Below are 12,493 nucleotides of genomic sequence, written 5' to 3'. Positions count from 1 at the left end.
TTCAGCTGTCTCTATCATAAAGGCAATTTAAAAAAAGCCCCCCAAAAAAAATAAACAAAAAATTAACAGCCACCAACCGTCAAATGCTGGTAAATAATTTGGAATCACAGCGTAGGGCCAAGTTTACATCGCTGTGTTATTTATTTGTACCGGCTGAAAATAATGTGACCATCACTGTCCACCACACCTATCGTGACTTCAGAGAATCAAATCAAACCAGCTTACCACTATTTAGTGCTTTCTATGCAATTTCTGTTCTGTTTTTGCTGTGGGAAATGTCTGCATTATGTTGTTTTTAGAGACATGGCTGCGTATTCCCGGAAAACATGAAAGTGAAGAGAAAAGTCATGGTGGTTGGCTTTTTGTGAGGTGGCTGAACGATGCAGGAGCCTCTACTAAAATACAGTTTGAAGTTTGAAAGGTTTAGAAAGGCTCAACAACATGAGGTATTTGTTTAATCAGAACACATAATGCAGATTTTGGATGGTAATTTTTCTCAGTTTGCCTTCCATTGGCAGATGAAAAAGTGAATTTTGGACCCTGTCAGGGGAAAGTGAGTAAGATTCAACCTCTGGGGAGCTGAATGAATGGCAATCCATTTAATATTTGTTGACCAAGTCTGGACCAAAGTGGTGGACTGACCCTGAGTAATGTGCTGGCGCTGCATTAGAATGAAGGTAGACATTACTCTCTGAAGTCTTACCAGTATGCGTTTCCATGAAGAGTACTCTCCCAGTGCCACAGCAATGTAAACGAAGATTACAGCATAGCTGATCATGAAGATGGGGATATCCTCGGCTGTTGTCCGATTTATTTCATCTTCTAGAGACCTCTGTAGACAGATGGGGAGACGGCTTAAGAGTTAAAATAGTGAGGGGACAACACAATCCCTTGAAAAAAGCAGATTTTACTGTACCTCTGCCATGTACGCAAAGGTGAAGTTGCAGGCAGGGTTTTTCTGGTACTCCTGGACAATTTTGAGAAACTCTGTCTCCCACTGCATAGCCACTTTAAACTTGGTGCTGTTGCGGGCGTAGTTGTTGAGGGAGAAGGTCAGGATGAAAGCCTCAGCATTGGTGAAGTCATCATCTGGGAAAAACAAGACATGCAATGTTCAGTTGAGTCACCTTTTTGTGTTTATCGTACAGGTATTTCATGTGTAAAAGATGTTGTGGAAAGTCACTCACTCTCATAGCCTCCCACAGCCAGAAAGGAGAAGACTGGAGCTCCGTAATCAGCCATGCAGCTCATTCCTAAATCGGTGATGTCTTTGAAGGACAGGGGAGAGCTTGAGAAGAGACGGAAGAAGAGAAGGGAAGGTTATGTTAAAGTTCTTGCAAATTAATCACTGTTTGATTTGATTTTCCTTTTGATGAATCTTTACTTGAGGCAGTAGATTAAGTGGTCTCTCCAGTCCACCTCTTTGGTCACACCCAACTCTGTCATGTTCACTTTAGCGTTAATGTTGTCCAGGCTGTTCTGGAAGTATTGTGGCAAGCTGTTGACTGCGCAGTCCGTCAGTGAGGGGTTGGATGGGTTCAACGGTGCGAAACACACATCCTTTAGACTTGCTGTGCGGTTCAGATCATCTGACCAGAACTCAATGTTCTAAAAATGTCATAGAAAAAGCATCAGTGAGTCAAAATCTTATGCTGAGCTTTTGCAGACATTGTCATTAGTCAAACTTTGATTATGGGCTCTTTACCTGTATCTGTTTCTGGAGCTGCAGCAGCTCAATGACGAGGTCTTTGGATACAAGCCCGCTAAAGTTCTGTGGGCCAAACAGCAAAGAGTTGTAAATGTGGCCTTTTCTGCCCGGCGCTGTCAAGATCAGCTGGTTCGTCCTGAAGAAGGGGTCAAAGTGTGAGTCATGGAAGTCTTTCTCCTGACGGGCACGGCTGTTGGGAGCAGACCACAGCTCCACTGGGTCAGTGGTGAGCTCGATGGACTTGAGGCCAGCAGAGAAAACAGCCACGACTATAGCCGACAGCAGGAGCACCTTGAAGAAAGATAAAATATTAACAACTGAGACAACTTTTTCTTTTCTTACAGCCACAGTGTGTTTATGAAATATTAGAAATACTTTGGGGAAACTTACCGTGAGTGGGTATGTAGCCATGAGGGTTCCCCAACGTTGAAACTGTAAGCTCAGGAAATCTTGAGCAACCAGGGTGTTCTTGTCAGTACATGTCACCTCTGATGGATCAATGTCCCGCTGAGTCACATCATTACTGTTCTGGTCTTTGCCTTTCCCTATTCTCTTTCCTTTCTCCTCATCCTTCCTTTTCCGAAACCAGCAAGTGACGGAAACGTATAAGAGGAAGGCCAATATCAGCAAACAGAGTAAGATAATAGAGGCTACAAGGAAGCCATCAGTCCCCAGCAGCGTGAAGGGGCTGGGGGGCTGTGGAGGAGGTGGCATCTTCGGGCACGACTCTTGGCAGTCCTGGCATGAGCAGAACTGACCTCCGGATGGCGTGGTCTCGTTACACATCAGTGCACGTCCATTGTAGGGAATCACCCCCTCTGGTAGTCCCTCAGTGTGTCCCTCCTTTATCAGCTGGAAGTCGATGTCCAGTGGAGCCAGGCCGTTACTGGAGTCTCCCTGGAAGTCATACCAGCGCTGGGGGTTGCAGAGCTTGGCGCCATACCGGCCACACATGGTGGCGATGGCGAAGCCCCCTGTGGCTGGGATCCTAACGTTTTTACAAGACTGGAAGGAGGCGTCTGCGAAGGTGGTGCTGAGGAATGCCTGGTAACCTACTACAGCCAACTTCGTCTTGCCCAGGCTGGTGACGTTCATGACCTTTGTGACATTTACCGTCTGGCTCTGGTTGGGGCTGCAGGTGTTGATGCAGTGCAGGTGGGCAAAGTTCTCGGCGCAGGAAGGGCAGCGGATCAGCACGGCCTTGGAAAGGGTCAGGCTCATTTCTAGGGATGACAGCTGCTTAATGGAGCAGCAGGCGTACGTGTTGTTCTCTCCTTTATCCAACATAGGACACACCTGAAGCAAGAACAGGCACTGTTTTTATAAACTAACACACAAAAACAAAAGCAAATAGACCTTTTTCAGAGCATTTTGACATAAAATAGTAGGGTAGACTCAGGTGTTACCAATGTCAGAGTCAGAAAGCTGCTATTGCCTTTATCCTACTATTTCATGTCAAAATGGCTGCTGTGAAAAATATCTGTACTCTTTATTCTTAAGAATAAACAAAGAAGCATTAAGCTTTATCCCAATTAATGCTTCACTCAAACACTCTTCACCTCTTTGAGTTTCCTGTAGTGCTCTCCTCTGAGATGACGGGCGCGACTGTAGTCCAAACAGGGGACGGTAGGAGGAAGGAGGGTGCTATTCAGCAACGGGTTACGACCACACTCCTGATAGAAAGTGCAGAAGCCTGGCTCGTGTTGGGCCTCTGACAGCACCTGCATGAAGACAGAATTGTAGTTGAAACCACATAAGGTTAGGTTACTGTAAGTGTACACTTTTAGAAGAGAGGAAGAACTTAAAGACATTTCAACTCTTGACTCTTTATACGTTATATTAGTGTGTCATTTTGATTAGTACATTTTTGTAGCTTTTTCTATAGACATTATATCACAGTATTAACTCATAAAACAGTGTCATAATGGCTTAATTACTGCACTGTGTCCTGCTCTGTCAGCTACTTAATGCCACCTTGCAAGTTACAAGACAATAAAATGGAAAATGTGCAAGTTCCAAAATGTTGCGTATGTTCAGTTCAAGGCTGATTACAACCACAATCTAAAATTAATTAAAATAATTAACTATATTACTATACAAGTAGACCTTCCCCGGCCATTTTTAAAAGCTTTCTAAAGCCCTGTGTTGTTGTTTTAATGTTAGCATAACTAATTTTAATTTCTATGATTGAATTTTCTTCCACTTCTTTATGAAAGTATTTTGTTCTAGTGTGATCTATAATTAACATTAACTCAAACTTAGTTAAAACAATGTAGACTCCTGGATCATGTCCTTTTTTTATTTTGAAGGTATGACTAGGGCTGATTTACTTTACTAATTTACTTTAGATTCTCTTATTTTCACACTGGACCCTGCAACTTTTACCTAGAAAACAGACATTAGTCTAGATGAAAGTCACAAAATATGTTAAACAGTAAAGAATGTTACTTTTAAAATGTTATTTTTTAAAGATTACAAACAGTTTACATCAGATTACTTGATATAAATAGAATTTTAAATGCCTAAATGAACACAAATCAACATTTGTTTTTATTTAGGTATTTTACATCTTCCATATGGTTGAACTTTGAACCACAGAAGAGTAATCTGACATTTATCTGTGATTTACTGGGAATTTCCTGCCTGCATAAACACTTCTCTAACCTTGTGACGAAGCAATTTTTTTCCCTCTGACTGATTTATGGCGCTTTTTACTGCCCACACAAATTCAACATTGGTCCTTCTGATATCACTAATATTTGCATGTGTAATTACAGTTTCATTACAACATTATCCTCCCTTGTAAGTGATTACATGTATTTTGTATTTAAGTTTCAAAAGCAATTGCATGTATTCTTCTACTGTTCAATCCTGGGCACAGATCATATCCCTAGTAAAGAGCTATAACGTTTTTAATACTTCAGGGTAAATCAATGTGAGGTTTTTATGCTGTTGACTAAAAGAAAATGTTTATATTCTAGTACAGCATTAAAAAACTATCAGCTACAGGTTCCTTAAAACAAAGAAAAACCAGACCAACTTACCACACAAGCCAAAAAAGTGATCAGGGCTGCGACACGGACCATGATTCCTGAGAGAGAGTCGGGGGCTTCAGGTACAGTCAAATGGAGTGTATAATAATCACAGCCGCCCTATTGGAAGATACATTAGACAAAGAAAGACAGTGAGAGGTGCTCTGTGGCGTGCCAGTTGTCCTCTCCTATCGTATGTCTGTCTGACTAACATTGTTAGGGGTTGGGGAAGGAGAAACTTCATGTCCAACGTCACCCACTCTTGTGATGTCAGTATTCTTATCTGGTCTGATGTGTTGGCTGGCCAATCACAGCCGTGGATGATCAATTTCTCTGTCTGATAATTAACATGAGGACAATTTCGATAGGGTTGCTGAGGAGATCCAAAGCAGCCGGGAGAGAAACTGCAGGAGAATCCAAAACAACAAACCGCACCCAGTCCTTCACCTGAGTCATACTGAGTCTTGTAACTGATTTAAGACAATATATATAATTATAAAGACATTGGTTGACCTGAATCAGCTCAATCTATATAGGATATAGCATACAGGATTTCTTTTATTGTTGTTAAGGCTGTGCATGCCACAAACATGCAAAGTACAGCACACTACGCCTCAAAATGACCTTTAGACCATCAGCTGTGTCCAGAGTATCTGATCTACGGTGCAGAGAGCGTGCTATAATGTCCCTGACACAACAAAATGTTGTTTTAGTCAGTTTAATTAGTCTTACATCAAACCCAGTGTCAGGCCTGAAGACTTCAGCAGGCTGCCATGCCAAGACAACTAGACTAATCACTTCCTAGATGGCATCCTTCACTCGAATCTCAGTTTTGTAATTAAAGTTATCACATGTCAAGGTCACAGCTAAGATAAAACTGTCAAATCGGCGCTATCAGGGCGAAGGTGCACAAGCATTTCTATTTGTGATAAACAGAGATGGTTAAAAAGAAGAAATGGGGCAGATATGGTGATGTTCTTTGTTCTTTGCTGATAATTCACGACAACCTGTTGAATTTTGTAACTTGGCCAGCGCACCAAAAACTGCCTCACTCTGCAGTGTATTCAAATCAATGGGTAAAATCAGGTGATTTATCAGCATTAGAATCTATTGATCGAAAATTATCAGGTTACTTTCACCTGAAAAGTACCTAACTTCCTATATTTATAGTGTTTGACGTTGCTCTTCTGTGAATAAATACATTTCTATTCTTATTTATCTCTTAACTATTTTAATCCCGGTCTGTTTTATCGTCTTTGTTTAACCTGAGTGCCATAGATTTTATTTTTTATAGTAAAACAATGAATAAGCATTTGTATGTAAATACAAAAATACAAAGGATGGATGTGAATGTGTGCTGCTATATTTTGGACTTTGGTCAGTAATGCTTGACTACAAAGCTCATATATTCTGTATAACTATTGTTTTTGTACAAAAACAAATTTTTATGGAGAACTATTAAATAAAATAAGATTCACAAATAAAATGTAATATTTATGTAATGTTTTTTGCACTTTTTATGTAGAATTGCTCACCTGAAATTAAACACACGAGCAGAAACACCTGATTAATGCACAACATGCATAAACTAAAATTATTATGGCATTTAATCAATAATTTTCTGACAGCCTCAACAGAATTGTAACATTTTAAAGATGCTTTTTCACAAAGGTGGTATTTATACTATACAAATACTTCCTTTATATTTATCTTGATATTAGATTTCTGTTGAGAGTGTAGAAATATTGATTAATGCTATTTTTGAATGCTTTTATTTTTTTGTTCTGTTATGTGAGATGTTGTATCTGATTGTATTGTACGTGTTTCCCACTGTTCTTTTAAAATTGAATCAAAGTGGATTGAGAATTAAAATAAATCAACAAATATAATTTGATAACTTAAACACTTGTTGAATTATTTCAACATTAATTATTTATTAATAACAGCAGCTACCAAGTGTTTCAAATGGGGAGCAAAGGAGGTTAATGCTGTGAGCCTTAAATAAATTAAATATGGATGAAAGTTTTTATACTTACTCAAGTCCTGAAGTACAGTTTTCTTTTTTTATTGTTAAAAAATACTTATCTGACAGATGAAATTGTTAGAATAAGGTTTTAAATGGAAATGCATATTTACAGTTTGTTTGCCTTGTTTTCAGTGTGTTTTAAAACAGGACATTTTTTTAGGTTTGTAGCACCTACTGTTTAATTTTTATTTGTTATTTAAAATGTATTTGCATTGCATATTTGTATGTCATAATTTATACTGATAAGGACACAGAAACATGCTCAGTTTCATGTTACGTGCCCTGATACGGCTTAGCATTTTCCTTATGTCAAATTGCATAAAGGGTGAATATAATATCAATTATAGGCCTACTATTTACAAGTAAAAATTGAAGTTACAAACAATGCAACACTGCATTGTCTGATCTATTTAAACTGACATGTATCACGTTTATATAATCATGCATGTTTCAAATATTATGAATATCTAATTAATCATGTGCAGAATGTTAAAATGAGGAATAATTGGTGACAAACTAAACTTCTAAAATATTTGTGCTTTTCTTGGGTTGAAAAGTCTCAATATCGATATATAAAAAGAAAAATCTTACACAGAGAGAGCTGCAGAAAACCTCTTGCCATCTCTCCTCCACGGCACAGAGTGTTGAAAAAGACCATGCAGATCTCACTTTCAGATAACACACACTTTTCCCTCTTTATGATGGAGTCCTTATCAGTCATTATTTATGGTCTTATTGTGCCATCTGGATGGTAGAAAGAGCTGATTATCTTGGCTTTCTGGACTCCGATACAGGTTAAGGGTAGTTTCCTCAGAAAGCTCTTGGCTATCAGCTCAGAGGATTATAAAAGCTTTGCATGATGGCGATAGGAGGATCCTCAAATATATCTGCAATCACCATCAGATTCTCTCTCAATTATAAGGTCCTTGGTTTAATCCCCTAATGTATCACTGTCACGTCCCTGACTTTAATCTTTAAGATGATTTGTACTCAGTGGTTGTTCGACCAAAGTGACACTAAATCAGACTCATGAACCTGCTGATCCTCCTCCACAACAACACTGAGTCTGGTCTGGCACATGCACAACTTATGCAAGCCTGAACAGTTTCAGTCCGTGTTTACCAACCATACTTTCTCTGCACTGTGTTTCTGTTTGGGTTTCATCTGGAGTTTGAGGGGTTTCTTCATGAAACTCAAACACTGTATAAAGCATATTACAGACTGCTGCTTACAGACACGGAGCGGTACTGAAACCAGCTCTAGGAGCTGAAACAGTGTAATTTCTCTGGTGTATAAGATTCATCCTCCTTGCTTATTAAATATTGATATTAGTATTATTGCTGTTGCTGTTATCGTCGTATATTTTTATATTAATTTCCCATCACTTTTAATCTAGTGATACTTTTTTCTTTATGTTGATTCTGTTTTTTAAAAACTTTTAACATTAGGGTTTCAGCCTCTCCCTGCACTTTATACTATTTTTATGCATTTTTAAACCTGCACAAACATTAAAAAAACCTACTGTGGACGTAAAATAGAAACCCCCCCACCCCTCTTTTCCCTTTGTCGCATCCGTCAGTGCTTAGTGACATTTTGAGGACACTGTTCATATATGCTGTGGCTGTTGTCACTGTGCAGGTATGCAGGTGTCACAACCCTCAGTGTCACTTCAGACTGGGCTCCATTCCTCACTCACTGCTCACCGACTCTCTCAGGCTCCTCTCTGGCTGGATGCTGGATGACTCATGAGACGTCCAGTAAGGTGGGTAGTTGACTTGTCGAGGAAGCCAATAAAACAACCAAACTGAGCATTACAGACGTTTTTAACAACACACACTTTGTGTTGCTATGGCAGGGAAAGCACAGGTGTAATTTATAACTATTGATTACGGCTCTGTTCCACTGGGTATCAGTCAGCAGTAAGGAATGGCCCCTTTAGTTCCTTCGTCTCCAGACTGAAGGGGACTTTCTCTATTCGGGCAGCTGTACTTTGGAGCAGCCACTTCGTTTTTTAATTTTTAATCTTTTAATCTCTTGGTATCTGATTGTTGGTTGTGTTTTGTTGTCCGTTTACCTCACATATTGCCCTTCATTTTATTCAATGCTGCTGTTTTTGGGCGTGTAAGTAAAGCACTTTGTACTCATTGCTTTAAAAACAGTGGTACATCTTCTAAATGGAGCTATTGTTAATATGAGTAACACCTGTGCTTTTCCTGCCATTAAATGTTATAACATGATATAAATGAGACATCAAGCGACTTTTGCACAAATGTATCATAGCAGAAACACCCTAACCCAATAAACAATAAAAGACAATAAAAAACCCTCAATACTACTGTCAACACAGACTCGTTAACTTTCTCTACTCACACTGATCAATTAACTCTATTAGCTGCAGCTACAGTTTGTTAGTCTGAGCTGCTCTTTCGTGACTTTTCGCACCATATTCTCCCCCGACTCACTGGACATTACGCAGCCTTTGAACTGTGTTTCAGGTCATTGATTCATCAGCTACCAGTGTACAATAAATCAATACTCTGGCAGCAGTGATTACTCACTGAAATCGGGACCCTGATGGAGACACGCCCTATGTGTGCTTCATGATGTCAATAAAAAAACCTGTCTTGATTTTAGAGCTGCACAATATGCAGAAGCTGCCATTTTTAACTAAAACGTAATAGGATGATTTTTTTTTTAGTACATAACTGACAAATATTCTTCATCTTGATGACTTTAACGTTTTTTTCAGTGAAAAATTAAAAAATTTCTGATGCAAAAATTATAATTCAAGTAGTAATAGTGCATCACATCACAACGGTTATATGATGTTTTTACTATATAGTGCAGCCCGACTTGCTTCGGTCAGTACTGTGAATAGAAACTCAACATGCTGAGGCGGAGGTACATTTTCCTGCTTTTGGAAAAGACACCGAGAAACCTTAAAATGTCAAACAAAAATAAAATTCTTAGGGAATCATGAATTTATTCCAGAAAAGTCAACATACCCAGGACAAAAACATCTTCTATCCCTATGAAAAATACATTAAAGTTGAAAAATAAAGTAAAACACATGGCTCATCTGAAGAGTTATGACATTTTAGTACTAAAAAAATATAACTCAAAAGTACAAATAAAAAGAAAGAAAAACAAAAAAAAAAACATGCAGTTTTTTAAAGTTCAAAAAGTAACATTCACTACCTGAACTTTAAAACACAGTGAGTATGAAAAAGAGGGAGAGAGGGAGAGAGGGAGAGAAAAAAATAGACGTGTGATTCAAAATCTGCGTTGCTTGTTAGGTCCATAGTCTCCGGGCCCCGGGAGGCCCCTGGGGAAGCCGCCCTGGCCTCCTCCGGGCATATTGTTGTTCCCCGGCCCCGGCATCATCGGAGCGTTCTCAGCAGCCATGCCGGGAGTACCGGCGGCACCAGAACTGCCGCCCAGCGAGTTCCTGTTCATGGGCATCCCGTGGTTGCCCATGTGCATCCTCATGTCTTGCTCCCTGTTTTCAGGGAAGTTGCCCCTGAAGCCCTCCTGCTGCTGCCGCTTCAGCATCTCCTCGTTGCGGAGCCTCATCTCCTCGTTGCTCCTCCGGCGTTCCTCCTCCTGCCGGATCTCGGCCTGTTTCCTCTTCTGCACCTCCTGACTGTGGAGCTCCTCCATCCTCCGCAGCTCCTCCTGCCGCCTCAGCAGGTCCTGCCTCATCAGCATCACCTGGTGCTCGTGCCTGGCCGCCTCCATCTCGGCCTCCAGCTTCTCCTGGGCCTCCTTCATGTTGTGGTCCACCATGTCGTACTGCTGCTTCTCCATCTCCATCAGGGCCTTCCAGCGCATGGCGTACTCGTACTCGAAGGAGCCCGGCTGGGCGAACCGCGGCGGCTGCTCGCGCTCTTTGTGATACTGCTGGTTCTTGTTGATGAGCTTCTCCGACAGGCCCTCCTCTTCGTCGTACTGCTCCATGGGCTCCACGGTGATGGGTCGAGGGAAGGCCGTGAGAAGATAGGCACCGTCGCCGCACTTATCCAAAGCCTTCCTCGCAGCCGGCTTTGAGGTGTACTCCACTATCCCCTTCCCCGTGGGCCTCCCTCGGTCATCCACTATGACCACGGCTCTCTCGATCTGCCCGAAGACGGCGAAGGCCTCCTCCAGGAGCTCGTTGGACACAAAGTCTGGCAGGTTCTTCACGGTCAAAGCAGCACCGTGGGTCGCAAACCTCACCCGTATTGGCCTGCCTCTGAAGGGAGTATCATCCAGCTCGGCTCTGGCGATCTCTGCTATGATCCTGGTCTCCAGCCGGATGAAGCCGAAGCCCCTCTCCTTGTTGATGAAGATCTCATTGGCCTTGCCGTACTTGGCGAACAGCTTCTCCAGATCCTCCTCGGTGACTCCGGTCGGGAGGTTCCCCACAAACAGCCTGCTGCGCTGGGTGAAGGTCTTCTCCCCGGGCTTCCTGAAGCTCTGCAGGTCCAGGGTTAAGGCCTCATTGGGGTTGGTGTGCTCGCCGGACTCGGGCTGCTGCCCATTGGTGTTCGTCCCTCCCTTCTTCTGCTCTCCCGGACGGTTCGGCCCGTGGTTCTGCTGGGAGCCTCGGTTTCCCTGCATCTTTTTGCAGCGGGATTTTTTTAGATATGAGAGTGAGGGAGAGAGAGAGAGAGAGAGAGAGAGAGAGAGGGGGGACGCAAACTCTGAGCGGGCAGTGGCGCACAAAGAGCTGCGAAAAATGGCGAGGCTGCCGCGACGCTATTGTGACCTCATCTCGGCGCGACTTGTGTATATAAATCGATGACGTGGAATCTGTGCGACGGTGCGAGAAATTAAAATTTAAAAAAAAAAAAAAAAAAAAACTGTGTCGGGGTTTTTTTATTTTTTATTATTTAAATAAAATCTTATATTATTATGTGTCTTGTCTCTAAATGTGATGAAGGTTATTTTTTTTTGTGAACGCTTTTATTTTTTTTAATATATTTTATTTCTTGTTCTCGCTCGTCTTCTCGCGAGAGTACGCGCCCGCCGTGATGTTGAGCGGGTGATTTCGCGGGAATTGCCTCTGTTTTGCTCGCGGACGACGAGTAAAATCAGCGATATCTGCAAGAATAACTCAATATCTGACTTGAGACGGGTACCAGCTGAAGGTCGACTCCCCCTCGTTCAAAGTAAACTCGTCAAATCCGGTTCATGAACGCAATTCTCGAAAGAAATCGGCGTGTTTTGAGGAGCCTCAGTAGCTGTCATTGAGTGTGGCTCTTGTAAACACATGTCTCTGCTTTCATTTCAGGACCGTCATGTTCTCGGACCTGAGCGCCCAGAAGCACGGCTCCTCTCTGCTCAGCCGCCCAGCCTCCGAGCACCAGGGGCCGGTGTTTGAGAGGCTGTCCCTGGTCTACAGTCCCTGCTCCGAGCGCTACAAGGTCGGGGAGAGGAGCTTCAGTCGCCAGTATGCTCATATCTACGCAGCACGACTCATGCAGATGAGGCCTTTACTGTCGGAGAGAGCCGAGCAGAAGTGGGGTGAGCTGAGGACATGGTTTTCACTAAAAACACTGCAAATCAGATGAAATGAAAGTGAAGTGAAGAGAAATATACAAAGAGAGAAAGAGGAAAAGACAACAGGTCAGAGCTGTACATGCAACCAATCAGTTGTTGTTGCTGTCAGAGAGTAATCAGGAGTTTTATATATTTATCTTTGTTTAATATCTTTATATTGCGTTTTTTTTATTTGTATTATATACA

At 41.8% G+C, this 12,493-nt stretch overlaps 3 protein-coding genes across 3 annotated transcripts in view; 1 reads left to right on the top strand and 2 right to left on the bottom strand.

The window, feature by feature from the left end:
- npc1l1 (NPC1-like 1) overlaps positions 1 to 4,917 on the bottom strand; it is an 11,645-nt gene extending 6,728 nt beyond the window's left edge. The window contains exons 1-8 of the mRNA XM_035657738.1: positions 4,753 to 4,917; positions 3,268 to 3,429; positions 2,099 to 3,004; positions 1,706 to 1,999; positions 1,385 to 1,608; positions 1,188 to 1,288; positions 917 to 1,089; positions 704 to 832 (exon numbers count right to left, since the gene is read on the bottom strand). Of these exons, the coding sequence (XP_035513631.1) occupies positions 704 to 832; positions 917 to 1,089; positions 1,188 to 1,288; positions 1,385 to 1,608; positions 1,706 to 1,999; positions 2,099 to 3,004; positions 3,268 to 3,429; positions 4,753 to 4,794 (2,031 nt within the window). The 5' untranslated portion in view covers positions 4,795 to 4,917. The remainder of the gene's footprint in view (positions 1 to 703; positions 833 to 916; positions 1,090 to 1,187; positions 1,289 to 1,384; positions 1,609 to 1,705; positions 2,000 to 2,098; positions 3,005 to 3,267; positions 3,430 to 4,752) is intronic.
- Positions 4,918 to 9,724: 4,807 nt separating this feature from the next.
- Positions 9,725 to 11,518, bottom strand: nono (non-POU domain containing, octamer-binding). Its single transcript, XM_035658987.1, has one exon. It carries the CDS (start codon positions 11,363 to 11,365, stop codon positions 10,040 to 10,042), a length of 1,326 nt encoding a protein of 441 aa, XP_035514880.1. The 5' UTR covers positions 11,366 to 11,518; the 3' UTR covers positions 9,725 to 10,039.
- Positions 11,519 to 11,770: 252 nt separating this feature from the next.
- The window catches only part of pold2 (polymerase (DNA directed), delta 2, regulatory subunit), a 5,006-nt gene continuing 4,283 nt past the window's right edge, over positions 11,771 to 12,493 (top strand). Inside the window, exons 1-2 of the mRNA XM_035658080.1 lie at positions 11,771 to 11,916; positions 12,039 to 12,271. Of these exons, the coding sequence (XP_035513973.1) occupies positions 12,046 to 12,271 (226 nt within the window). The 5' untranslated portion in view covers positions 11,771 to 11,916; positions 12,039 to 12,045. The remainder of the gene's footprint in view (positions 11,917 to 12,038; positions 12,272 to 12,493) is intronic.

This window comes from Morone saxatilis, unplaced genomic scaffold (genome assembly GCF_004916995.1).
Source record: "Morone saxatilis isolate NCDOM2014 unplaced genomic scaffold, NCSU_SB_2.0 Contig16, whole genome shotgun sequence".
In the NCBI taxonomy this organism is placed as follows: Eukaryota; Metazoa; Chordata; class Actinopteri; family Moronidae; genus Morone; species Morone saxatilis.
The sequence above is the reverse complement of the archived record's forward strand: the minus strand, read 5'-3'. Positions and strand labels throughout refer to the sequence as shown.

Bases quoted from the DNA above. Each gene is read 5' to 3' on its own strand.
- nono (XM_035658987.1), bottom strand. From the start codon at position 11,365: ATGCAGGGAAACCGAGGCTCCCAGCAGAACCACGGGCCGAACCGTCCG.